This window comes from Phyllostomus hastatus, unplaced genomic scaffold (assembly GCF_019186645.2).
Source record: "Phyllostomus hastatus isolate PE091 unplaced genomic scaffold, TTU_PhHast_1.1 phas_scaffold_190, whole genome shotgun sequence".
In the NCBI taxonomy this organism is placed as follows: Eukaryota; Metazoa; Chordata; class Mammalia; order Chiroptera; family Phyllostomidae; genus Phyllostomus; species Phyllostomus hastatus.
This window is the reverse complement of record NW_025334014.1, coordinates 341,816-369,673: the sequence shown is the minus strand read 5'-3', so window position 1 is coordinate 369,673 and position 27,858 is coordinate 341,816. Positions and strand designations below refer to the sequence as shown.

The 27,858-nt window shown below is 38.1% G+C and overlaps 2 protein-coding genes and 1 pseudogene across 2 annotated transcripts; all 3 read left to right on the top strand.

The window, feature by feature from the left end:
• Positions 1 to 3,365: 3,365 nt before the first annotated feature.
• On the top strand, positions 3,366 to 4,304 carry LOC123832462 (olfactory receptor 4C15-like). Its single transcript, XM_045860107.1, has one exon. It carries the CDS (start codon positions 3,369 to 3,371, stop codon positions 4,302 to 4,304), a length of 936 nt encoding a protein of 311 aa, XP_045716063.1. The 5' UTR covers positions 3,366 to 3,368.
• A 10,579-nt stretch (positions 4,305 to 14,883) lies between these two features.
• LOC123832464 lies at positions 14,884 to 15,823 on the top strand (annotated as a pseudogene).
• Positions 15,824 to 26,907: 11,084 nt separating this feature from the next.
• On the top strand, positions 26,908 to 27,858 carry LOC123832460 (olfactory receptor 4A5-like). Its single transcript, XM_045860105.1, has one exon. The coding sequence runs from the start codon at positions 26,911 to 26,913 to the stop codon at positions 27,856 to 27,858; it is 948 nt and encodes a 315-aa protein (XP_045716061.1). The 5' UTR covers positions 26,908 to 26,910.

The following is a 27,858-nucleotide window of genomic DNA, read 5'->3' as shown; positions in this document are numbered from 1 at the left end:
TCTACGTGCTGAAAGTAAGTCTACCATAGGTTCTCTTCTAAATTTTAAAATTATATTAAAATGTCTGTGCAAAGCAGAATTATTACAATGTTTTATTTTCTCTTTTAATGTATTGTAAACAGGCCTCACCATCTATGTCCTTGTATTATTTAGTATTCACAGCATTTTAATTTGTAGTACTCTGATTTGCAGAAACATCTTCCCATTATTGAACATTTTATATATTTCTAAAGTTTTACTGTTATGAAAAACATGCATCTTCTTCAATTATAGAACTTACAGTACCTCATTTCACATTTAGAAATTTTTTAGGATTGGGTTCTAATAAAGAAATAGAAACAGGTATACAATCCTGGAAGTATTTGTTAAAACATTTGTGAAAGGGTTACATGAAATCAAATAGTTTAATTGCAATTTTAGAATTAATATAATTTTCTCCCTTTTTATTGAATTGATTGGGGTGACACTGGTTAACAAAATTATATAATTTTCAGGCACATAATTCAGCAGCACATCACCTGTACACTGTACTGTGTGTTCAGCACCCCAAGTGTAGTATCTGTTGTCGCCATTGATTCCCCCTATACCCTCCTCCACCACTCCCACATTCCCTCTCCCTGACAATCACCACATTGATGTCTGTGGCTCCAAGTGTTCTGTCATTTCTTTTTCTTTTTTTGCTCTGTCCCTTCACCTCTCCCACTTAGCAGCCCTCAGCCTCAACAGCTGTTACCATGTTCTCTCTATCTATGAGTCTGTCTCTGTTTTGTTTGTTCATTTTGTTCATTAGATTCCTCATATGAGTGAGATCATATGGTACTTGTCCTTCTCTGACTGGCTTTCTTCACTCAGCATAATGTTCTTCAGGTCCAACCATACTGTCACAAAGGGTAAGCTTTTCTTCGTTTTTACAGCCCAATAGTATTCTATTGTGTAAATGTACCTTTAGTGAGGGTGAGGAGGTGGAGAAAAGGGAACCCTGGTGCACTGTTGTTAGGAACAGCATAGATTGGTGCAACTACTGTGGAAAACAATATGGAGTTACCTCAACAAATTAATAATGTAATTGACTTATAACTCAGTGTTTCTACTTCTGAGAATTTATTTGAAAAAACCCACAACACTAATTTGAAAGAATATATGCCCACTATGTTCATTGCTGAGAAGCTGACAACTGCTGGATCGTACATTGGTATTTTTGATTTTTTAACAAATGGTCCTTGAGTGATCCAGTGACCTTCCAGGGTTTGCTTTGTACTCTTGTTTTTTGGGAGACAATTTGTAGCTGAATATGTTGTTCATAGAGCAAGTTTGTATAAGAATGTCTAGTACCTTGGGAATTTAATGGAAATGGTTATTTTAAAGTAAGCACAAAGATGTATATTACCATAAACAATCATATCTCTATTGTAAAATTGTTCTTGTTAGCTCTGAATGGTTTTCACAAAGATTAGGTTATTTTTAATTCTCACTGTAAACCTCATTATTATTTTATTTACTGATTTAACAAACAGATTATATATATATGTACACACATACTTTTGAGACATAAATTTCTGTTTTATGTACAGGTGAGGATGCAAACATTCTCAAAAACTGAAGTTTAGCTATAGAAAGTAGTCAATAGTTGGAGTACTTCCCTGGACAACTCATAGGTAAGGTGGCTGAATTGCTAAGTGAGAGAATAGTGACTAAAATTGGTGAGGGCAGTTATCATAAGCAAGTTTTGCATTTTTCCAATTTGTCACTCACCATAATCTTGTGGGATGAGCATGTAGGTTATACATGAACATACTTGGTTTGCAGTAAAGTCATATAAATGACAATTTGTACAATATCAGATTGGGCCACATAGTATAAATAATTAGTAAATATTTTTAAAAGACTGAAGACTCTAGCTATACTCAGCATAACCTTTCCATTCCTTACCTATGTGGTTGGTGCCAATTTGTATCTGTAGTAATTGGACTATTACTTTCTGAATCTATAGCACTTGCTCTGTGTAATCAAGGGGTCTCCTTCAAGCGTGAGCAAAAGAATCAGAATACTTTGATTTCCACAGGAGTATGAAGACAGTAGCAGGGCCAGCTGTGCTCCTTTCTGTCTACATCCATTAGGAATACTTAAGTGTTGGAGCTGGGATTCTGTGTTTAAATTCCAGGCCCAGCATGTTATTTGACATTTTCTCTTTAAGCATGGATTGTCTTCCAGGAAAATAGGGATAATATCATATAACATGGACTGTTTTCTAGGGCTATTTCTTGAACAGCAAACTTCTTTACATTAGTAAACTTGGTCATGTTGACAATACCCTTAAGTAGGTATTATTGTTTTTCATAAACAACCGTTCTTATTTTAACTGATGAGTGAAGAAAGAACCCAGCTCAGTATGTGCATACTTGTTACATGTTAGTGCAGAGCTAGGCACTTTTCCATAGAGCTTTCTTTTTTTATAGGGAATGAATTAATTCATCTTTTTGTAATGCATTTATTGGGATGACATTGGTTAACAAAATTATATAGTCATCAAGTGTACAATTCTATAATTCATCACCTGTATATTGTATTGTGTGTTCACCATCAAAAGTTGAGCCTCCTTTTGTCACCATTTATTCACCCTTTAACCTCTTCTACATACTCCCTGTGCCCACCTCTCCTTCCCTCTGGTAATCACCATACTATTGTCTGTGTCCCTGACTTGTTTTTCTTAATCTTTTCACCTTTTCATCCAGTCCTCTAACCCACCTCCCCTGTGATAGCTGTCAGTCTGCTTTCTGTATTCATCTTAAAGGCCCAATTCAGCTCAGAGTTCAAAACAATTGGATAAGTAGTGATGATTTTCAAATGACTCTTAAACTAAGGGTTATTTCTCCTTCTCTTTGTAGATAAGGTCATCTCCTGGTCAGTGATGGCATGTGAGTCACCCCATTCCCATTCCATACTAATGACAGGAATGACCAATAAATTGCAAGTTCTTTGGCTCAGTGTGGATATGGCTTCAGAATCCTCTTCAACAATTCACTCCAGGAAAAGTGATCTCCTTTGGCAGTGGGGATAAAAACCATGTCTCTTCCCTATTGTATATGAATACCTCTCATATAAATAAGCTCTATCCACTTTAAAGCATTGAATAATTTTTCTCCTCATGACTTCTGCCTGACCTCCCACTATAGCCTTCAGCAAATTTCTAATTTCCTGTTCTCATTTACAACAGAAGCATGTAACCAGATTTTCACATGGATGCACCAACTGCTTGATGACTGTGACAAAATGGTATCATAAACTGGTCCCAGGTGAATTTTTCTTTTTCTCATAATTGCAGATTTTATATGCTTATTCTAGTAGCATTTAGCATTTCCTTGGAAATCATGCAAAACCAAAGCTTTGTAACTGAGTTCATCCTCTTGGGCCTTTCACAGAATCCAAATATTCGGAAAACAGTATTTGTTATACTTTTGTTCAGCTATATGGCAACTCTTGGGGGCAACTTATTAATTGTGGTGACCATCAGCAGCAGCCCAGCACTCCTGGACTCCCCCATGTACTTCTTCTTGGCTTTCTTGTCTTTCCTGGATGCCTGCTTCTCCACAGTCACTGCCCCAAAGATGATTGTGGACTCTCTCTCTGAGAGGAAGACCATCTCCTTTGAGGGCTGCATGACCCAACTCTTTGCTGGACATTTCTTTGCTGGAGTGGAGGTGATTGTCCTCACAGTCATGGCCTATGACCGCTATGTGGCCATCTGCAAGCCCTTGCATTACTCTTCTATCATGAACAGGAGGCTCTGTGGCATTCTGATGGGGGTGGCCTGGACAGGGGGCTTCCTGCATTCCACAATACAAATTCTCTTTGCTTTGCAGCTGCCCTTCTGTGGCCCCAATGTCATTGATCATTTCATATGTGACTTGCACCTGCTACTGGAGCTGGCCTGCACTGACACTCACGTGTTTGGCCTTTTGGTGGTGGCCAACAGTGGGTTTATGTGCATCATAATCTTCTCTTTGTTGCTTGTCTCCTATGGTGTCATCCTGTGCTCTCTGAGAACCCACAGTACTGAAGGGCGGTTGAAGGCTCTCTCCACTTGTGGATCTCACATTACTGTTGTGGTTTTGTTCTTTGTCCCCTGCATATTCACGTATTCCCGACCTCCATCCACTTTCTCTTTTGACAAAATGGTGACAATATTTTACACCATCCTAACCCCCTTGCTCAATCCTTTGATTTACACCATCAGGAACAAAGAAGTGAAAAATGCCATGAAGAATGTGTGGAACAGACTAATGGTAGTTTGTAATGAAAGATGAGACTGATTCAATGGCATCTACACTCAGTGTGTGTTCTAAGACATGATGGAGATGCTGAATGTAGTGTCTGCAATGAAGACTTAGAGTGGTCCAGGGTCCCTAAGTCTTCCTTGGCTTCAGTGCTCTTGAAAATGTCTCTGGTCCTCGAGGGGACAATTAACTGTAGATGGCCTTGAGGCTACATTGGCAGAAGTTTCTGTCTTTGGGGACCCCTCACTTGAGGAGATTTAGGATGAGAATAGGAAGGGCTGTTCTTTCTCCACACCTGGGTTTTCAAGACCCTTGGGAACCCTTGTCCATGACCCAGAACCATACCCTCTTTCTGGTTTTGGGGCAGTGGTATTGCACTATGTCATAGAGATAGATGTTGAGTTCTGTGATGAAATCTTGTATCAAACTGTCCTCTCTAATATTTTCTTTTGCTCCCTCCCCTCTCTGTCTTTCTGTATGCTACCCTCTGACTCTTCTTTCTTTGGTTCAGCTCACTCTCACTCTTCTCTCTCCTGTACTCTCTTCACCCATTCTCTACTCTTGTCTCTTCTGCACTCTTATTCATGTAGGCATCTATTTTCTGCTTTGATATTTGCTTCACCATGCAGCATACAGAACTTGATTCTGGAGTTAGACCAGTAAATTAAGGTATCAATTTATGTCTTACCTTTTGTGACAGCATGGGTGGAACTGGAGAGAATTATGCTAAGTGAAATAATCCAGGCAGTAAAAGAGAAATACCATATGATTTTACCTTTAAGTGGAAAAACTTTCTGTATCTCATTGAAAGGACCAGGAAAATGGGAACACTTACCTTGTAATAGAATGTGCAGGTCAAACTAAATAATGTTAGTGAAAAGTGTTTGAATAGTAAGATTATACAACAAGAATAATATGTAATCTAGGATTGTGTTATTCAATTTAATATACAGTTAATAACACATAGCAATACAGGTGAATACGTGATAGAGGCATTTTTTCATCTTGGAAAAAAGGAGAGACTTGTGGTATCAAATATATTTGAACTGGTTCAAAATTTCAAGAGGTAAAAGTAAAAATTAAAGAAGGGAAAGTTACATTCTCCACTACTTTGGTGTCCCCCAGAACAGAGAGTTAGGAAAGTGCAGGAGTGTTAGGAAACATCAATGAGTTTAGTGCTAAAACCCGTGGAAGTGTTGGTCTGATCTAATGTGTATATCTTGTCAGGAGGTAAGTTCATGTTTTATGTCCTCAAAACTTCTCTTTGCTTATTGAAAGTAAAACAAAGTAGAATTATATTACCTGGCTTTCATGGTTGTAAAACACCTGTCCATAATTTGATCTATTACAATGTTTTGATTAATGACAACAGTTTTTAGGGAGATCATGTGTCTGTTTACCTGAACCAATCCATGTTTCTCCTTTTTGATGTTTTGCTGACTGTTGTCCCCTAACTCGTCCTGTCTTCACAGCCTAAAGCTCCCTCCATTTGGTGTTTACTTTCTTTTCTTTTTAAATATTTTATTTATTTATTTTTAGAGAGGGAAGGGAGGGAGATAGAGAGAGAGAGAGAAACATCAATGTGCGGTTGCTGGGGGTCACGGCCTGCAACCCAGGCATGTACCCTGCCTGGGAATAGAACCTGGGACACTTTGGTTCACAGCCCGAGCTCAATCCACTGAGCTATGTCAGCCAGGGCGGTGTTTACTTTCAATTAGGAACTAACATATTTAAATTAAGTAGTAAGCAATTAATTATTTCTTTTATAGTTATCAGAGATGATCTGAACTGCCAACCAGAGCTTGTAACTATTATAACATCTCTAGTTTATCACACTCAACTAATACTACTTTAACTGGACTGCAAGCAAACAAAGTTTCATTTAGAAGTGTAACTTCATTAGAGGTACATGGGAGATTTTATTTACTAATATTTAAATATTTTACTTAGAAAAATCCAATATAAGCTTATTGAATGTTTAATTTCAGAGAACCTTGTTGGGAATTTTAACACACAAAGCCATAACTTCACTTCTTTTGCATTTTTGAACTTTCAATGACTAATCAATTCATTCTCCAGGGATATTTCTAAACTTTGAACTGGTATTCATTTGGTAGTATTACATTCAGTTGAGTAGTTAATTCTATGTACATTCTTACATAGTTAATTATCCTATCTAAAGGCATGCTAGTATGCTTTTGATAACTTTTAATGCACTTTTCCACCACCTTGTTGTTCATTTGTATAGATTCAGGGTATGCAGTGGAAAAATCAATGCTATTCCCTAGTGTGATGATTCTAGCAGGTGTGTCCAAACTTTTGGTGTCTCTGGGCCACACTGGCAAGAAGAGTTTTCTTGGGCAACATATTAAATACATTGTGACACCTAATCACAAAGAAATCTCAAAATGTTTTAGGTAAATTTATGATTTTGTGTTGGGCTGCATTCATAGCTATCCTAAGCCTCATGCAGCCTGTGGGCCACAGGCTGGACACCCCTGTTAGACTAAGTTCTTCTCCAGAATGTCATTGCTATGTTTTGAAATTCTTTATACCTGTTACGTGGATGAAATTGGCTTTTCCATAGGACTTTGATATTAGGATTCTTTTATTTTTGCTTAGCTTGTGGTAAAGCAAAGCAAAACAAAACAAACAAACAAAAATACCCCCCAAAAACAAACAAAAAAACCCCCAGAGGATAGAAATTCTTAAAATATATGGGGAAAAGGATATTTGGGGAATTAGAGAATCCCTGCTGAGTTTTTCCCTTTTTGGCACTATGTATCTACCAAAAATGAAAAGAAAGACCCCCACAGAAGGAAGAAATAATCATTCATGACCTATCTCTGTTTTTTTTTCTCAGCACAAAAATAAGCCATAAAATTTGAAGTTACTCAAATTATTCTGAATTTGGCCTTATTTTCTTAAATTCCTTATGGCTCACAGTTTCTCTTGTAGAAAAGGAAGGTTTTTTTTTCATTTCTCCTTTCAAAGACTTTAGGAGCTATTCAAAGCAACAAAGGTGAACATTCTTTTAACTAATCTCAAGAAAAGTGCATATGAATAGGTTCCAAAGCTGTTTCTCTGGAGGTGTGATACATGTATTTACATTAAATAAATGCTTTATTATCAATCATAGATATTTAGGTGAGTTAGGTGACTCATCCATGTACTAAGTCGGCAGACTCCATACTATTATTATCCTCATTTTACAGAGAAGCAAACTGAAGCCAAGGGAGGTTTGATCACTTACTTGCCTCAGTTCACACAGCTAAGAGTTATAGCCACACAACTTGAATTCAGGTCTTCCAAAAGTCAGTCTTACCATCTTTCAACAAAAAGCACTTGCCTGTTTATGTCTATAGATAATATTAATAGCCTTATAGATTTACATTATCTTTCCAGAAAGTTAGTTTGTTTACTTATTTATTACTGTTTATTATTTATTTATTTACTTATTTACTTATTTATTTATTTATTTATAGGAAAGGGGAAGGAAAAAGCGAGGGAGAGAAACATCAGTGTGTGGTTGTCTCTCACATGGACCCCACTGGGGACCTGGCCTGCAACCCAGGCATATGCCCTGAGTGGGAATAGAATCAGTGACTCATTGGTTCACAGTCCGAGTTCAACAAACTGACCTACACCAGCCAAGGCTTCCTACCACAAAGATTTTGTCTCATATTTTGTAGACTTATCTCACACATAGCCACATATTTCAGCAACAATCCCCTCTGTGTACATGGAAAATATCAGGGCACTCTCCATTACTATATAACATTTATAAAGCAAAGCTTCTCACTGTGACATTCTGCCCCATGTTACTTTTTGTGAATAAACGTTTCTTAAACTCACTGGTCATCTGGGGGAATCTCTTCCATAATTTGACCATGAAGTAATGTCAGAGGATAATATGTGTGTTCTTTGGGGGTACCTCTGTGTTCCACTTCATGCATGGTTATTAAATTCATAAGAAATAGAACATTTTTTTTACAAAGCCTAGGTCTGGAAGAGATATAACCAACACTTAATGTATTAAATATGGTCAAGTCTGCAGCAGCTGGTGAGAAACAATTTCACAGAATCTGGACTAAATGGCCCATGTTTAGGAGATGAGAGTAAGCCAGCAGTAAGGATAAGAAGAGTACTGAGCAAATGTTCTTTCCACTCTAAGACAAAGAGGAGGGTTTGAAGAGGGAAACTACAGCCAGGGATTGTGTCTTATGGGCCATACAGAGTACTCAGTGGAGGAGTGAGGAGACTGATGAGGCACAAGTTACAAATGGTCAACAGCAAAGTTGGAAGGTGCAAGAACTGGAGGAGGAAATGTCAGGTGGTCTGACATTCTTAGTGGATGGAGTTTGCTGCTGTGGGGATAATTTTAAAGAATGTTAAGATGTCCCTTTGAACTCAGCATCAAGTTTTTCTGATGAGGATCAACTGTCATTTGATTATTTTTGATACTTAACACAGCATGTATGGATCCAAGATTGTTTACCCCTAAAATGAGTGAGATAAATGTTGTTTGGATCTATTGTATGAGGGTAGTTTAGTTTAATTTGGACTTTTAATTCAGTGAAAATGTTAAGTGAAGGGAGTGAGCTCCTATTGTTCAAGGCCAACTATGAAGTTTGTTCTTTATGTGTTTTAACTCCTTAAACGTAGAAACAAGTTTTGTTGGATTTTTACTCCATTTTTTTATAGAATAAAGTGAGACTCAATCCAGCTTAGCAAAAAAGGCAAGTCTTTTAGACTCTGCCTCCCCTAGTCTTCCCACTTCACAATTCACCTCACTAGCATGGTGTGAAAATATTCAAACACAGAACCGACTACTAGTCACATTTTGAAGATGTCCTTAAAGCTTTCTCCTCTTATTTTGGGGGCCAAGTTCTTCTTTTAACTGTTTTACCTCCCCTGATTTCCAATTTCCAAACCCTGCCAGCAACTCAGAGGCAATTCTAAAGGTTCATGATCTCTTGGAGAAACCTCTTTAAATTCCAATTGGAAATCAAGGAAGCAACTTTGCTTCTTTATTGATTGTTTTCCCTGAGACCATGTTGAAGATGGTGCTTGAGGCAGCAGGGAACATTCTCTAGTTTGTCTGACAGAGATGTTCTTCCTCTCTCTGAGATGTAAAAGTAACACTTGGAAAAGACCTTCGCATTTTTCTTCCAGCCACTGAGTGGACTTTTATTTATAGAGAATAGAGGTGGCCATCACCAGCACTTTCAAGGAACTCACACATGATGAGATGTGTAATTCACAGTTTTTCCTTTTCAGAGAAAATGTGAAGTTGTGATGCTGTATTTAAAAGTAGGTTGTCATGGTCCAGGTATGAGGTTTAATGCAACATGTGAGTCTATCATTTAACTGTGCACACTTGGACTGGTTACATAACCTTTCTGGCTCTCAGAATCTTTAGTTTTGATGGGGTTTATATTACCAAGTTCAGAGGGCTAAGAAACCAATAATACATGTGGAGTCAAAGGAGAGTGCTTGACACATGATACTGTCCATGCTCAATAAATAGCAGCTGTCAGAATGCAAACTGTTTTTGGAAGGTTAGGAGGTCCTATTAACTCAAGTCTAATGAAATCAGACCTGTCTTGAGTTTTTCACCTTTAGGTTAAATCCAAATACCTTAAAAATGCAACAAGTGCATATTTCTGTCTTGACTTTCTAACAGCATTTAATTTATTCTTTCTAGTTGTATTCTCAATTATCTTTCATATGAGGATGAATGTCCTAATGTAGTTTTAAATATTCCCATCCTGGTGTTTTCGATTAAAAGGTGGAATATCAGAGGCTGCATAAAGAATTCTGTTGTGGGAGCATGATAATTCAACTGCTGTTCACCTTTCACAATTACTGATACAATATTGCACTAATATTCCCAGTACTAAATCTCCAGCAAAGGCACACAGCCATTCATTAAGGGTAGGAAAGAGTGTCTCAGTCAAGTCACAGAGCATAATCTCCTAATTTTCATCATGTTCACTTAATTTTCCCTAGTGTATTTGATATCATAAATAGCCTTAGATTTCTGCACCAGAACTGTTCAGGAATAGTTACATGGCTGAACTTAAAATGCTTTAGTGCTAGGGGTTGTGGCTTTGCCCTTTTCTTAAAGTGAACTGAATCACTAGGGCAATAGAAGAAAAAAAGGTTCAGGCATCAGTCAGCAAGGACATAGGTGGACACAGAGAAGGGTTATTAGTTTTCCAAATTCCAGAATCAGTAAGGGTGTACATGTTGAGACATTTAGGGACATCAGGAGAAGATTATGGAGAAGAGGGAAAGGGCTCTGAAATCTGAAGAGAGTATTTCCAAGATAGTCAAAAAGGAACATGATTAGGTAGATAGAGAATAAAACTTTTATTGCTAAAGGAAAAAGTACACTGGATTTAAGGAACTTAACTAGGAGAGAAGTTTGAATATGGTTTTAGTCTATTCTTTTAATTTTTAATAATTATATTTACTTAGAAAATTACATGGAAATGTGACTGATATGAACATACAGGTACATATAAATGCATCTAAAATTAACTATTTGAAATATAATTACAAAATACTCCTTATGACAACCTTACTACTAATTTTTCATACTTTGGAATGTTATATGTAGTTTGAAATTGAAAGAGGAATTTCTATTGTTTTTGGAACAATGGATGCTAGCATCAGTTTGCTGCCAGAATGGATGAGAAAGAAATAGTGGGCACTGGGGAGAGAGGGGAGGCCAAATTCCCAAGGCCACAGCCCCATGAGGTGGCCTGAAGCCCACAGTCCATGGCTGGGAGGGGCCCTGCACAATCTGGTGTAGCTCCAGTATATTAAAATACATGGCTATGAAGAAAGGAAAGACCTTGGAATCTTCTAGTGAAAATATGAACAGAATCAGCTGCTTCCTATAGGACTGTATGAGCTACAAATTGATGTCAAAGTGAGTATAGAGATTGGGAAGGGCTGGGCCAATGCTATGGCTATCTATAGAAGGTTTACATTAGTTTACGGTTTTTAGTGTAATTTCTGTGTATGTTAGCATGTTAGTTCCACTGACACAAATTAACTATACTGGATGTAATAAAATTATAGTAAAAACCCATCTCCTTTGTTTTTAACTGTTTAGATAGAGGATAATATGTTGTTGTGGGTTTTAAACTTGAGTCTTTGGTTTTTGGGACAACACTCAACCCACTGAGCTATACCAGTCAGGGCTTAAGCTCGACCCTTAATGTTAACTCTACATGCCAAAAGTAAGTCTACCATAGGTTCTCTTCTAAATTTTAAAATTATATTAAAATGTCTGTGCAAAGAAGCAGAATTATTACAATGTTTTATTTTCTCATTTTAATGTATTGTAAACAGGCCTCACCATGTATGTCCTTGTATTATTTAGTATTCACAGCATCTTAATTTGTAGTACTGCTTTGCAGAAACATCTTCCCATTATTGAACATTTTATATATTTCTAAAGTTTTACTGTTATGAAAAACATGCTTTGTCTTCAATTACAGAACTTACACTACCTCATTTCACCTTTAGAAAAATTTTTTAGGATTGGGTTCTAAAAAAGGAATAGAAACAGGTATATAATTCTGGAAGTATTTGTTAAAACATTTCTGAAAGGATTACATGAAATCAAGTAGTTTGATTGCAATTTTAGAATTAATATAATTTTCCCCCTTTTTATTGAATTGATTGGGGTAACCCTGGTTAACAAAATGATACAATTCTCAGGCTCACAATTCAACAACACATCATCTGTACATTCTACTGTGTGTTCAGCACCCCAAGTGTAGTATCTGTTGTTGCCATTGATTCCCCCTTTACCCACCTCCACCACTCCCACCTTCCCTCTCCCTGACAATCAGCACATTGTTGTCTGTGGCCCTGAGTGTTCTGTCATTTCTTCTTCTTTCTTACTCTGTCCCCTCACCTCTCCCACTTAGCAGCCCTCAGCCTCAACAGCTGTCAGCTTCTTCTCTCTATCTATGAGTCTGTCTCTATTTTGTTTGTTCATTCATTTTGTTCATTAGATTCCTCATATGAGTGAGATCATACGGTATTTGTCTTTCTCTTACTGGCTTACTTCACTCAGTATGATTCTCTTCAGGTCCATCCATACTGTCACAAAGGGTAAGCTTTTCTTCTTTTTTACATCCCAGTAGTATTCTATTGTGTGAATGTACCTTTAGTGAGGGTGAGGATGTGGAGAAAGGGAACTGTGGTGCAATGATGGTGGGAACACAAATTGGCGTAACCACTATGGAAAACATTACGGAGTTACCTCAAAAAATTAATGTAATGTAATGTAATTGTTTTATGACCCAGTGATTCTATTTCTTCAAATTTATCTGAAAAAAACCTGCAACACTAATTTGAAAGAATATATGCCCACTATGTTCATTGCTGACAAGCTGATAACTGCTGGATTGTACATTGGTATCCTTTACTTTTTAACAAATGGTCATTGACTGATCCAGTGACCTTCCAGGGTTTGCTTTGTACTCTTGTTTTTTGGGTGACAATTTGTAGCTGAATATGGTGTTCATAGTGCAGCTTTTTTAAAGAATGTCTAGTACCTTGGGAATGTAGTGGAAATGGTTATTTCAAAGTAAGCATGAAGACATATATTATGACAAACAATTGTATCTTTATTGTAAATTCTCTTTGTTAGCTCTGAATGGTTTTCACAAAGATCAGGTTATTTTAAATTCTCACAATAAGCCTCATTATTATTTTATTTACTGATTTAACAAATTATATGTATATGTACACACATATTTCAGACATAAATTTCTGTCATACGTACAAGTGAGGACACAACCATTCTCAAAAACTGATGTCTAGCTATGGAAAATAGTCAATAGTTGGAGTACTTCTCTGGACAGCTCATGGGTAAGGTGGTGGTCTTGCTAAGTGAGAGAATAGTGACTAAAATTGGCACTGATTTTAAGCAAGTTTTGCATTTTTCCACTTTGACACTCATAATAATCCTGTGGGATGAGCTCATAGGTTATACGTGAACATACTTGGTTTGCAGTAAAGTCATATAAATGACAAGTTGTACATTATCAGATTGGGCCACATAGTATAAGTAATTAGTAAATATATTAAAAAGTCTCAAGACTCTAGCTATACTCAGCATACTCTTTCCATTCCTTACCTATGTGGTTGGTGCCAATTTGTATCTGTAATAATTGGACTATTACTTTCGGAATCTATAGCACTTGCTCTGTGTCATGAAGGGATCCCCTTCAAACATGAGGAAAGGAATTAAAGACTTTGATTTCCAAAGGTGTTTGAAGACAGCAGAAGAGCCAGCTCTTCTCCTTTCTGTCTTCATCCATTAGGAATACTTCACTGTTGGAGCTGGGATTCTGTGTTTAAATTCCAGACCCAGCATGTTATTTGATGTTTTCTCTTTAAGCATGGATTGTCTTCCAGGAAAACAGGGATAATAACATATAACATGGACTGTTTCCTAGGACTATTTCTTGAACAGCTGCTTTCTTTACATTAGTTAACTTGGCCATGCTGACAATACCCTTAAGTAGGTATTATTGTTTTTAATAAACAACTGTTCTTTTTTAAAATGATGAATGAAGAAAGAACCCAACTCATCATGTGCATACTTGTTAAGTGTGAGTGTAGAGCTAGGCACTTTCCCATAGAGCTTTCCTTTTTTACAGGGAATGAATTAATTTATCTTTTTTGTGTTTTTTAATGAATTTATTGGGGTGACATTGGTTAACAAAATTATATAGTCATCAAGTGTACAATTCTATAATACATCACCTGTATATTGTACTGTGTGTTCACCATCAAAAGTCAAGCCTCCTTCTACCACCATTTATTCACCCTTTGAGCTTTTCTACATACCCTCTGTGCCCACCCCTCCTTCCCTCTGGTAATCACCATACTATTGTCTGTGTCCCTGACTTGTTTTTCTTAATCTTTTCACCTTTTCACACAGTCCGCTAACCCACCTCCCCACTGATAGCTGTCAGTCTGCTTTCTGTATTCATCTTAAAGGCCCAATTCAGCTCAGAGTTAAAAACAATTGGATAAGTAGTGATGATTTTCAAATGACTCTTAAACTAGGGGTTATTTCTCCTTCTCTTTGTAGACAAGGTCATCTCCTGGTCAGTGATGGCATGTGAGTCACCCCATTCCCATTCCATGCTAATGTCAGGAATGACCAATAAATTGCAAGTTCTTTGGCTCAGTGTGGATATGGCTTCAGAATTCTCCTCAACAATTCACTCCAGGAAAAGTGATCTCCTTTGGCAGTGGTGATAAAAAGTATGTCATTTCCATACTGTATATGAATACTTCTCCTACAAATAAGCTGTGTCCACTTTAAAGTATTGAATAATTTATCTCCTTACATCTGCCTGACCTCCCACTATAGCCTTCAGCAAATTTCTAATTTTCTATTCTCATTTACAACAGAAGCATGTAATCAGCTTTTCACATGGATGCACCAACTGGTCGATGACTGTGAGACAATGGTATTATTATAAACTGGTCCAAGGTGAATTTTTCTTTGTATCATTATTGCAGATTTTATATGTTTACTCTAGAAGCATTTAGCTTTTCCTTGGAAATCATGCAAAACCAAAGCTTTGTAACTGAGTTCATCCTCTTGGGGCTTTCACAGAATCCAAACGTTCAGAAAATAGTATTTGTTATATTTTTTGTTCAGCTACATGGCGACTCTTGGGGGCAACTTGCTAATTGTGGTGACCATCAGCAGCAGCCCAGCACTCCTGGGCTCCCCCATGTACTTCTTCTTGGCTTTCTTGTCCTTCCTGGATGTCTGCTACTCCACCGCCAATGCGCCGAAGATGATTGTGGACTCTCTCTATGAGAGGAAGACCATCTCCTTTGAGGGCTGCATGACCCAGCTCTTTGCTGGACATTTCTTTGCTGGAGTGGAGGTGATTGTCCTCACAGTCATGGCCTATGACCGCTATGTGGCCATCTGCAAGCCCTTGCATTACTCTTCTATCATGAACTGGAGGCTCTGTGGCATTCTGATGGGGGTGGCCTGGACAGGGGGCTTCCTGCATTCCATAATACAAATTCTCTTTGCTTTGCAGCTGCCCTTCTGTGGCCCCAATGTCATTGATCATTTCATATGTGACTTGTACCCTTTACTAGAGCTGGCCTGCACTGACACTCATGTGTTTGGCCTTTTGGTGGTGGCCAACAGTGGGTTTATGTGCATCATAATCTTCTCCTTGTTGCTTGTCTCCTATGGTGTCATCCTGTGCTCTCTGAGAACCCACAGAACTGAAGGGCGGTTGAAAGCCCTCTCCACTTGTGGATCTCACATTACTGTTGTGGTTTTGTTCTTTGTCCCCTGCATATTCACGTATGCCCGACCTCCATCCACTTTCTCCTTTGACAAAATAGTGACAATAGTTTACACCATCCTAACCCCCTTGCTTAATCCTTTGATTTACACCATCAGGAATAAGGAAGTGAAAAATGCCATGAAGAATGTGTGGAACAGAGTAATGGTAGTTTCTACTGAAAGGTGAGACTGATTCAATGGCATCTACACTCAGTGTGTGTTTCAAGATATGATGGAGATGCTGAATGTAGTTTCTGCAATGAAGAGTTAGAGTGGTCCAGGGTTCCTAAGTCTTCCCTGGCTTCAGCACTCTCAAAACCATCTCTGCTCCTCGAGGTGCCATTGAACTGTAGACAGCATTGAGGCCAGATTGGCAGAAGATTATGTCTTGGGGGACCCATCACTTGAATAGATTTAGGATGAGAATAGGAAGGGCTGTTCTTTCTCCACACCTGGGTTTTCAAGACCCTTGGGAACCCTTGCCCATGACCCAGAACTGTACCCTCTTTCTGGTTTTGGGGCAGTGGTATTGCACTATGTCATAGAGGCCGAAGTTGATTTCTTCAATGAAATCTTGCATCACACTATCTTCCCTAATATTTTTTTTTGCTTCTTCCCCTCTCTGTCTTTCTGTATGCTACCCTCTGACTCTTCTTTCCTTGGGTCAGCTCACTCTCACTCTTCTCTCTCCTGTACTCACTTCACCCATTCTCTACTCTTGCCTCTTCAACACTCTTATGCATTTAGGTATCTATTTTCTGCTTTGATATTTGCTTCACCATGCAGCATACAGAACTTGATTCTGGAGTTAGACCAGAAAATTAAGGTATCAATTCATGTCTTTCTTGGAGGGCTCAGGTTGTTTTCTCTTTTCTAGGATCTACATGATCCTAGAAAATCTACATGAAATCTACATGAAATGGATTTGAAGTTTTATGTGACACAGATGGTGAATGTTAGAGACAGAGGCTATTTAGCAGTACCCCACTCTATTTTTAACTTAGCTATACTCCGGAATACTTCCTTCTCTCCTTCGTTCCTTCATTCCTTTCTCCCTTTCTTCCATTATCATTTATTTTTTATTGTTGTTCAAGTACAGTTGTCTCCATTCCCCCCCACTGCTCCCCCTCTTCCCAGCCACCCCACTCCCCACCCTTGATCTTACCCTCCTTTGGTTTTGTCCACATGTCCTTTGTACATGTTCCTGACAACCCTTCCTTCTTTTCACCCCACATTATTCCTTCCCAACTCCCCTCTGGTTTCTGTCAGTTTGTTCCTAATCAATGTCTCTGGCTATATTTTGCTTGTTTGTTTGTTATGTTGGTTAGATTCCCTAGTACATGAATGGATTAAAAAATGATGATACATTTACATGATGGAATACTATGCAAGAGAATAAAAGAAAGAGTCTTACCCTTTGTGACAGCATGGGTGGAACTGGAGAGTATTATGCTAAGTGAAATAATCCAGGCAGTGAAATAGAAATACCATATGATTTTATCTCTAATAGGAAAAACTTTCTGTATCTCAGGTCAAATTTTCCACATTGAAAGAACCAGGAAAATGGACACACTTACCTTACAAAGAGTGTGCAGGTCAAATGAAATAATGAAAGTGAAAAGTGATTGAATAGTAAGGTTATACAACAAGAATAATATGTAATCTAGGATTGTGTTATTTGATTTAATATACAGTTAATAATGCACAGTGATACAGGTGAATACATGATAGAGGCCTTTGTCCATCTGGGAAAAAAGGGGAGACTTGTAGTATCAAATATATTTGAACTGGTTTAAAATTTCAGGAGGTAAAAGTAAGAATTAAAGAAGGGAAAATTGCATTCTCCAGTACTGTGATGTACCTGCAGGTCAGAGAGTTAGGAAAGTTCAGGAGTGTTAGGAAACATTAATGAGTTTAGTGATAAAACCTCCAAAAGTGTTGGTCTGATCTAATGTGTACATCTATGTCAGGAGTTAAGTTCGTGTCTTATGTCCCCAAAACTCCTTTTTGCTTATTGAAAATAAAATGAAGTAGAATTATATGACCTGGCTTTCATGGTTGTCCAACATCTGTCCATAATTTGATATCTTACAATGTTTTGATTAATGACAGCAGTTTTTAGGGAGATCATGTGTATGTTTACCTGAAGCAATGCATGTTTTTCCCTTGTGATGTTTTGCTGACTGTTGTCCCCTAACTCCTCCTGTCTTCACAGTCAAAAGCTTCCTCCATTTGGTGTTTACTTTCTGTAGGAACTAAAGGAACTTATATTGAAATAAGTAGTAATCAATTAATTTTTTTCTTTTATAGTCATCAGAGATGATTGAAACTGCCAACCAGAGCTTGTAATTAGTATAACATCTTCAGTTTATCACACTCAACTAATACTATTTTAGTTGGACTGCAAGCAAACAAAGTTTTAATTAGATGTGTAACTTCATTAGAGGTACATGGGAAATTTCATTTACTAGTATTTAAATATTTTACTTAGGCCAAGTCAGAATAAGTTTACTGAATATTGAGTTTCAGAGAACCTTGTTGGGAATTTTAACACATAAAGCCATAACTTCACTTCTTTCTTGTTTTTGAACTTTGATTGACCAATCAATTCATTCTCCAGGAGTATTTCTATTTTTTTGAACCAATATTCATTTTGGGAGTACTGTGTTCAGTTGGGTGTAATTCTTATGTAGTTAATGATCTTATCTAAAGGTATGTTATTTTACCAACATTATTGTAAAGAGGTTGAGGACTTCTTTGATTTATTTTTTTGACCAAAAATAAAAATAAATGAATAAAGAAATGATTTTAAAGGATTTCTTCTGTTATCTGGACTGCAGGTATATATTGACTCTTAGTACATGCACTAAGATGAAAGATTAAAATGATTATTTTGTTTTATTTTTACAGAGAGGAGTAGGGAGGGAGAAAGATAGGGAGAGAAACATCAATGTGTGGTTGCCTTTTGCATGCTCCCTACTGGGGACCTGGCCCAAAACCCAGGCATATGCCCTGACTGGGAATTGAACTAGCAACCCCTTGGTTCACAGGCCAGCAGTCAATCCACTGAGCCACATCAGCCAGGGTGATTTGAAAGTGTTATTGATTCACTGAAGGACTGATGATTAATTAGAAAGAAGACAAGTATCTCAAACCTCATACTGACATAAATTTTGGGTCATTTGACATTAACAGTAAAAGGCACAGAAATATTATGAGAGAGAATAAAGATGACAACTCACTAAACTAGAAAGGGGAAAAGTTGATAAATTTGACTGTATAAAATGAAAAAAAGCTAGAGTTTAAAACAAAGACATTACAAAACAAACTGACAAAAGATATGCATAATTCAAATAGGTGAAACGTAAGAAGAAAAAGTATACAAAAATACTTTCCCAAATTAGTAATAAATATCTATCATAAATCTAACCAAATAAACCAGACAATACTCCATTTTAAAATTTTATTAGAAATCTATGCTGTATTGCTATAATTTTAGAAATGATGGAACATGATCCAGGTTTTGACATAAAAAGAGATATATGTGACCCTGAAAAATCTGGAACAATATGCAAGCAATTAACAGTTACTTTTGGAGTGTGGAGCTGGAAAATTATGAATTTTTGAAGGGTATTCTTTTCACCTTGTAATCTATGTAAATTTGATGGAGATATTATTATAAATATATTGTTCTGTAATAAAAGTATTTCCATTAAATAATGAAACAATCCAAGTGGAAGGCTCTTTGACAATAGTTAATAATTTTGAAAATATTCTTATTTTATGTTCTTTAGTCCCCTGGAAATGTTTTTTATGATACTTCAGTCACTAATGGAAGTTTTTAATGATCAAGCCATTTGTACTAGATGTGAAATTACCCCTTGACATTTCTCATGCTCTGAAAAACCCTCTGTCTTTCTCTCTTTGATCAATAACTAAGGAAAAATGGATTTGCTGAGAATCAGATCACTTTAATATACTTGGAGTATTTAAATTGTATTCTCTCTGAACATAAGCTAATATGTTCTGACTTTTTGAAGCTTTTTTAACTTTCTTTCTTTTTTGTATTGTTGTTCAACTACAGTTGTGTCCATTCTCCCCCCATTAATTTCCCCCAACCCAGAAATCCCCACTTCCCACCCCTGATCCCACCAAACCATGGACATTTGTTTTGATGACATTATTAAAAATAATACATGAGAAGACATATTCAAAAGTATGTTGTTAGGGTAAAACTTTGAAAGCAATTTAAAGTAAATGGTTGAATTTATAGTATGAAATTTTGGTATGTCAATTTATGACCAACTTGTCCTCTAATCTGTCTCAGCTGCTTCCCCCATGGTTGTACCCTAGACCTGGTCATTACCTATGATTCAAATCCTTTCAAAATCTCTCAGTTTCATATCCATGAATTTTTGAGTACACGTCCATCATTTCCAGCTTGTGTCTACTGCTGCTCCACTCTAACAATTGTTTGATCCAATGTGACATAGAAAACATTGTCCCTGACAACCTTTTACATGACATCGGCATGCTCCTGCCTGAGGAGCTTCACAGTTGTTTTCTGTGTCTTCATTATCTGTCCTCTGGAATATGTATGGCTTACCTCCTCATATTCTTTGGTTTATTGTTAAAATGTGTCTTCTCAATAATGAGTTTTCTGACTAACTCATAGTTGAGCAATTCCCACCTACTAACATTCTGTATGTCCTATTCTTCCATCTCTGCTTAATTTTTCTCCTTAGGTAGTATCATCCCCTAACATGTCAAATAGTTTTGAATTCATTTTTTTGTGTATATACTAGAATATGGTTGAAGGTAGGGATTTGTGTCTTTTTGGAAAAGATTTACCATTAGACCCACAATGCCTAAAATAGCGTCTGGCCATAGTGTGTGGTTAATAACTATTTTTTGAATAAATAATAAAATATGTAAGTGAACTTCTGCTCCTGGGTGAGGTTAAATAACTTGTGGCCAAAAATTCTCTTGTCATGAACACCTAGAAAGCCAAATACGATAGACAGATCACCTGTATGGGCTACTGGAGACAACCTAAGTGAAAGGCATAGGCTTCAGAGAGAAGACCTTCAAAAAGTCGAATTATGTGACTGCTTTTCTCCTGGGAGCATTAGTTGAATCTGGGCATTGGTAGGACATGGGAATCTGGGCTTCACAGGTGGAGGGTGCTGAGGGAGGGCAGGGGCAACAGCAAGTCTTTTGGAGGAAATTTGGAGAGCTTCAACCATACAGTATGTTTTCCCTCAGAAGATTTCTCTAATCCTAGGGTTTGCTGTGGGTTGAATTGCATCCTCCCAAAAGATGTTGAAGTCCTAACCCCAGTGGCTGTGAATGTTACCATCATATTAAGGTAAGGTCATTGGGGAAGCCCTAATCCAATATGACTTGTGTCTTCATAAAAAGGGGAAATTTGGTTAGGGACACACAAGCACACATGCCATGTGAAGATGGAGGCAGAGACTGGGGTGATGCATCTACAAGCCATGGAACTCCAAAGATTGCCATGAAGCCACTAGGAGCTTGGGTGAGGCTAGGAACAGACTGCCCTCATATCCCCAGGAGGAAGTGTATAATAAAGCCAAATGAAAAGATGAAATACAGCCATTTGTGACAACATGAATGGGCTTGGAGAATACCAGGCTAAGTGAAATAAGTCAGAGAGAAGAAGTTAAGAATCATATGATTTCACTCATATGTGGGATACACAATGCAATATATAGGTGATGTATCATAGAAATGGACTCTTGTCACTTACATAATTTTATTATCCAATGTTACCTCAATATACTTAAGTAATAAAATAGAAAGTTAGGAACTACAAGCATTCTGCTAGAGAAAAACATTGGTTAATAAAAAATAAAAATAAAACCAAGTAATGAAGAGCAGAGGCAAAATATATGAATATGAAGAGAAGACAAAAAAATTAAAATCTCATTTTATGAACAGAATAAAGTTGATAAACTCCTACCATGTGGAGACATTACTTGTGTATATCCATTTCTCAAAACCCATTTGCTATACGCTTCAAATTGGTGTATCTCATTGTATATAAATGATACTTTCTTTACTTACTGATTCACTGACTTCACATTATTTTAGAAATTATAGAAACTTTAAGTAGTAGTTTCCATTGTAATTATATTGTGTTTTATCAATATCATTGTGATTTGTAATAATGATTATATCTAATGATCACATTTTCTAGTATAGGAAACTAGGAGACAAAGCTTGCCTTAGGTCACAGAAAGAAAAGGATGGAGCTCTAATTCAATGATATCCCATCTGCCTGAACCTTCACCTGGGCTCTGAGCTTTGTCTGCCATTAGAAAAGATTTCACTTAAAACACAGAGCCTTTGGTAAATTTTAGAAGTCTAGGCCTAAGTATGACTTAAAAAACATGATTTTCCCTCAGAGCAGGGTACTGGGTGGAGCACATGGTAACTGAAAGGGATGGTGTCCCTTAGGGCAGACTGGGAGGGGAGGAGGACTCTGAGGGCAAACTCTGCCTATTGATAACCTTGTTTGGGATAAATTGGCCCCATGCTTTGCTGTGATCCTGTATTAACTGGGCTAAGTAGCTGGCTGAGCAAATTGGTCAGGCTTGGGTGGGTTGGGTGGAGTGCTTGTCTCTCCTGAGGCTGGCATTTCTGAACTTTTATGAAATTGCTATAAATATCTGATGAAGGAAACCAGAATTCTTTAATATGCATGCCCTGCAGGGGAATGTTTGGTGTAACAGGACTGGCCTTAGAGATGTTTTTACCACAGAATATTGGGTATACTAGTGGGGACATTTTGTTTTTACTCTAGAAAATTGTAAGAAACTTTCTGCTGGTATTCCAGACCCTTTTGGTGAGTCTTATGGAGACATTGTGGACAGGTTGGCCATCCACAGAGTTTCTCCCCTCCCCATAGGTCCTGCAACAGACAGCCAAGTGGGTCCCTGTATATTGTGCAGTTTACATGTTGCACACACATGTGAAGGTGAATCAGAGCTACCAGAGTGAGAACTGTGAGCTCCCTTTTGGATATTGCCTCCTTGTTTCAATGACAAAGGTCTTCAAGCCACACTGAACTGTTTTCTTTTTTCTTGCCTCCCACTCAGGACTGGGTTTCAGAAAGTTGCCATCATCCAGGTCTGTCTCCTGAAAAAGTTGACGTTCCAGGACAATATTCCCCACAGTGCTGAGAGATTCTGATCATTAGAGCCCCCCAGCTGCCACAGGCCTCTGGTTGATGCAGCGCTGTCTGAGGTCTGATTCTTACTGGAAAAGGGGGGTACACTGAAGGGAGCAGTGGCATAGTATCATATACCTGCAGGTCTTAGGGCCAGGAAAAGAATGGAGGTGGATATTAATAATATACAAATCAGTATGTATCAATACTAATGATCAATAATGTGATTCTATAATACTATAATGCTGATTCTTCTAGTATTAATGATACCAACATTGGCTGTACAAGACCCACCGTGACTGCTGCTTCCAGAGAAAAATCACAACTTCTTTGTTGGGATGGAGGATGGGACAACATGGGGCATGGAACAAATGGAAATGAAATTGTCTACTGAAACCCTAGGACTAAGTAATTGTGCTTTATCCCCAACATGGTTTGTGCTCACCTTGTACTGTGGGTTTTGCCTTGAATGAGCCCTTGATTCCTCTTCCTTCTTTTCCCCATGTGCACATTTTCCTCCTTTGGCTTTGATTCCTGTCATCACTCTCTAACCTCTCTATCCTATCTTCCTCACTATTAGTTACTGAATATACATATAAAATGCTGATTTCTTTGCTCCATCCTCAAGTTTACATCCATTGGGTCATCAGGATACATACCACACACAGCAGTGGTTTCTCCTCTACCTGTTTAAGGTTTGTGGGTTTGAAATGCTCTGCCTGGTGGTTGAAGTCTTCTGCTTTGCACTACAGGGTGAGGTAGACTGTTAGCAAATTGCCATGGAGCCCCAAGTCTCGAGTTTTGACCCTGGCTCCTCTCTCACTACTGTCTGCTAACCTCTGCCTGTCAGCTCAGCCTGAAGTACACAAAATAAGACAACATGAACTTGCCTTGTGGGATACGGTGATATCCAATGAACAAAAGATACGAACAAAAACATGAGGGGAGGGCTGCAATGAAGAATGCATGATTCCACACACACACACACACACACACACACACACACACACACTTTAACATTGGAAGGCCATGAGCAAGAAAGTGATTTGACTGGTAAGACTCTGCTGAGGAGATGGCAGACTCTGCTGAGGAGATGGCTCTGCTGAGGAGATGGCATTTCAACTGGGTACTCTGTATACAGGTAGCTATGGGGAGGGAGGTTGTATCTGAAGAAGGTCATCTAGCTGTTGTGAGATATGGGAAATTCTGAGGTCAGATGCTCTGGGCAGTGTCAGGCTTGGCTGGAACATGCACAAACAGAAGCACCAAGAAGAACTAGTAGAGAAGAGGGTGTTGGCAAGAGTTAGAGGGCTCTGACAGCCATAGTGAGTATTTCAGTCATTGCATTTGAAAACCATAGTAACCATTTCATTATATTTAGGATTCATTGTATTTTCAAAACTTTTTCTTTTCAAGGGGTGACAAGGAGGTAAAAAGAGGGAGAGGACAAAAGGGGTGAGAAGAGGACATATCTGAAATTGAGCCTTTTCTTTCTGTTTAGAAATAGAGAGGGCCCATGTGAGGATTCATTTCAGAATTCTAGGATTGGCTTTTTGTAATACTGACATTTATGGAACATGCCGGCTGTCTCATATGTATGAGTTAATCATTCCCACATTAAAAACTCACATAGACATCTCACTCAAATTGTTAGTTTCTTCTAAATTGTGTGAGATATTATTTATTGAGTATTGGATGGTACGTGAAAGGGATTACATTCTCTGTGTTGTGAATATAAAAATAACTCTGTTTTAAGACAGTGAAAATACTCTGTAGGTTTTTATAATGATGGAGCCGTATCATCACACATTTATCCCAACTCATAACATCTATCACCATGAGTGAGCCCTAAGGGAAACTATGGATTTGGGGTAATTATGATGCGTCACTGCAGGTTCACCATTATCGCAGGTGCACCACTGTGGTGGAGGATGTGGATAGTGGTGTGTGGGGTGCCATGCATGTGTGGAGGCAGAGACTGTATGGATAATCTCTGTAGCTTGCTCTCAGTTTTTCTGTGAACCTAAAACTTCTCTGAAATATAAAGTCTTAACAACGATATTGACAGTAGATGGTCCTAGTGAGACTGAGAGGAGATTTTAATTTCTCTTTGCCCCACAGAAAGTGATTGAAAGCGAGTACCTGATCCTTCTGTCAGAAAGGAAGTGACATGTCAGAGCCACTGTCCCATCACATTTGGTGTGCCTGCAGGCAGTCTGCATTTTGTTGGGGCCACTTGTATGCTTCTCACTGAGTTTCTAAGTGCAAGGAATAGAAAGGCAGATGTCTTCAGAGTAATTTGGACATCTTGAAGAAGGTAGGCACTTCACTACAGATCAGCTCAAATTCTGGTTGGACTAAGTTTAGAAACAAATGATGACTAACTTTTGTTAAATAAATCAGAGTGGTAGTTTTCTCTTAGGTGCTGGATAAATCTTAATAAAATCTATTTTCATGTTTTGTATGCCTCAAAAATTTGCATTTCACCAATACCAATGTATTCAAACCTGATAACCTGAGCTTCTTGGCTTTTAGCTGGGAAGAAACTTACTTTTCCAAGATTTCTTCCTGAAGCTTGAGAACCTGGCTGTAATAGCAGTTTCTTTATTGATCTTTTTCTATTTTCTGACAAAAAATTGCTTTATGCATATTAATAGGCATATGCCAAATGCAAAAGGTTTGGTCCAATGTAGTGAGTTTCTGAACAACAGATAGATCTGGGAGGGTCTTGGACATCTGCAGATTTACAAAGATTCATAGGGAATTAAAGGCAGTAGGAGGTAACAGGATGGAGCAGAAATAAAAAATTTAGAGTTTAGTCACTGATCTCAAGTTGACTCTTCTTCTTTCTGCAGATCAAACCTTGGTCTACTCCATCTTATCTACAGCCACCAGCATAACAATGAATAACAGTGTGATTGAATTCATTTTGTTTGGGTTGACACAGGATACAGGAAAGGAGAAAGCAATATTTGTGGTCTTCTTGATCTTTTACCTTGTGACACTGACAGGGAACTTTCTCATTGCAGTGACTATCAAAACAAGCAAGAACCTTGGGAGTCCTTTTGTAACCTGGGCACCGAAGCTCCATTTCTGAGCACTCTTGGTACCTTGGAAGAATTAGAAATATAATCATGTCTCATTGTCTTCTAGCTCTCTTTTCAGTTTCTACATTGTCTTTCCTCAATACCTCAGCCTCACCGAGATTTTTGAAAAAAAAATAATACCCACTGGTAACATAAGAGTTCATGACAGTCACGAGTCAGTGAAGTTCAGAAATATTTGGTGAGTATCTAGTGTCTCCGGTTTAAGAGTTGTAGGATAGACAAAGATTACATGGAGAGAATTGCAACTTCTTAAAAAGCTGATAGTAAAAAAAGAAGGACAGAAAAATTGCTGACAGCCACAGAATCCAACTAAGTAGTTGCTTCAGGGAACAATGCGCTAATTATGTCATTGTTGGATACAGTCCTGTCTGTGGAAATTTCATGAGAGATCCATGAAGACTGAGCATCCTTTGAGGTATAAAGGACTGCATACCTGTAGCAAATCATCATAGTATTAAGTGAGTTATTCCAAAAGAGACATTATTTTTGGTGCTACATAAATTTTATTTTAATGGTTCTCACTACAAATACTACAAACTCAGAGGACTGACTTCATGACAATTTATTGAGAGATGTTTTTTTGCCACCACCAGAAAGTAAGTCATTGCTGACTTGCGTGCCCAGGACTGACAGTTTAAATAGGGCTCTATTAAAGACACAACTGGATTTGGGGCCTTTGATACTTTTCTCTGTCACCAATCCACTAAGACTTAGAGGAGAAATCTCTGACTTGTAGCCCAAACAAAATCATCTGAGGAGAAACAGAATTGTCAAGGGAAAGTGCAATAGGCTATTAGGAAGAAGAAATCATAGATCTTCACCAAACGTTTACTGTGTGTAACCCTCTGTAGAAGATACAAAAATGAAGATGTGCTCCAAAATGTAATGGATGTATTCATATTTGTTTATGGTTTCATTACAGGTCCCTTCTCCTGACCTCTCATTCCAGAAACAGGCTTTAGAGAAGACTAAATGGGACATAGTAACAATGTGACAGAATTTGTCCTCCTGGGCCTCACTCAGGATCCTGGGGGCCAAAAAGCATTATTTGTGATATTTTTGCTCATTTATATTGTGACAATGGGGGGCAACCTGCTCATTGTGGTGACTGTCCTTGCCAGCCCCTCCCTCGGCTCCCCCATGTACTTCTTCCTTATCTGTCTGTCATTCATTGATGCAGTGTATTCCACTGTCGTTTCACCCAAATTGATCATAGACTTACTCTATGGTCAAAAGACAATTTCTTTCTCAGCTTGCATGGGACAGCTGTTTCTGGAACACCTTTTTGGAGGTGCTGAGGTGTTCCTTCTGGTGGCCATGGCCTATGATCGGTTTGTGGCCATCTGTAAGCCACTGCACTACATAACCATCATGAATAGACAGGTTTGCATCCTGCTGTTGGTGGTGTCCTGGGCTGGAGGTTTTTTGCATTCTGTGGTCCATATTCTCTTTGTGTACAACCTTCCCTTTTGTGGCCCCAATGTGATTGACCACTTTGCCTGTGACATGTACCCACTATTACAACTTGCCTGCACTGACACCTACATCTTAGGCCTCACTGTGGTTGCCAATGGTGGAGCAATCTGTGTGGTCATCTTTATTTGTCTACTAATATCCTATGGAGTCATCCTAAGTTCCCTTAAAACTCACAGTCTGGAAGGCAGGCGCAAAGCCCTGTCTACCTGTGGTTCCCATATCACAGTGGTTGTTCTCTTTTTTGTTCCCTGCATTTTTATGTATGTGAGACCTGTTTCTAACTTCCCCATTGATAAATTCTTAACTGTGGCTTATACTGTTATCACTCCCATGTTGAATCCTCTAATATACACTTTGAGAAATTCAGAAATGACAAATGCTATGAAAAAACTCTGGTATAAGAAGTTAGCTATAAATAGAATGAGACTGTGTCACTCATATTGA

What these genes read in the sequence shown, in the direction of transcription:
- LOC123832460 (XM_045860105.1), top strand. Translation starts at nt 26,911, where the DNA reads ATGGGACATAGTAACAATGTGACAGAATTTGTCCTCCTGGGCCTCACT.
- LOC123832462 (XM_045860107.1), top strand. Translation starts at nt 3,369, where the DNA reads ATGCAAAACCAAAGCTTTGTAACTGAGTTCATCCTCTTGGGCCTTTCA.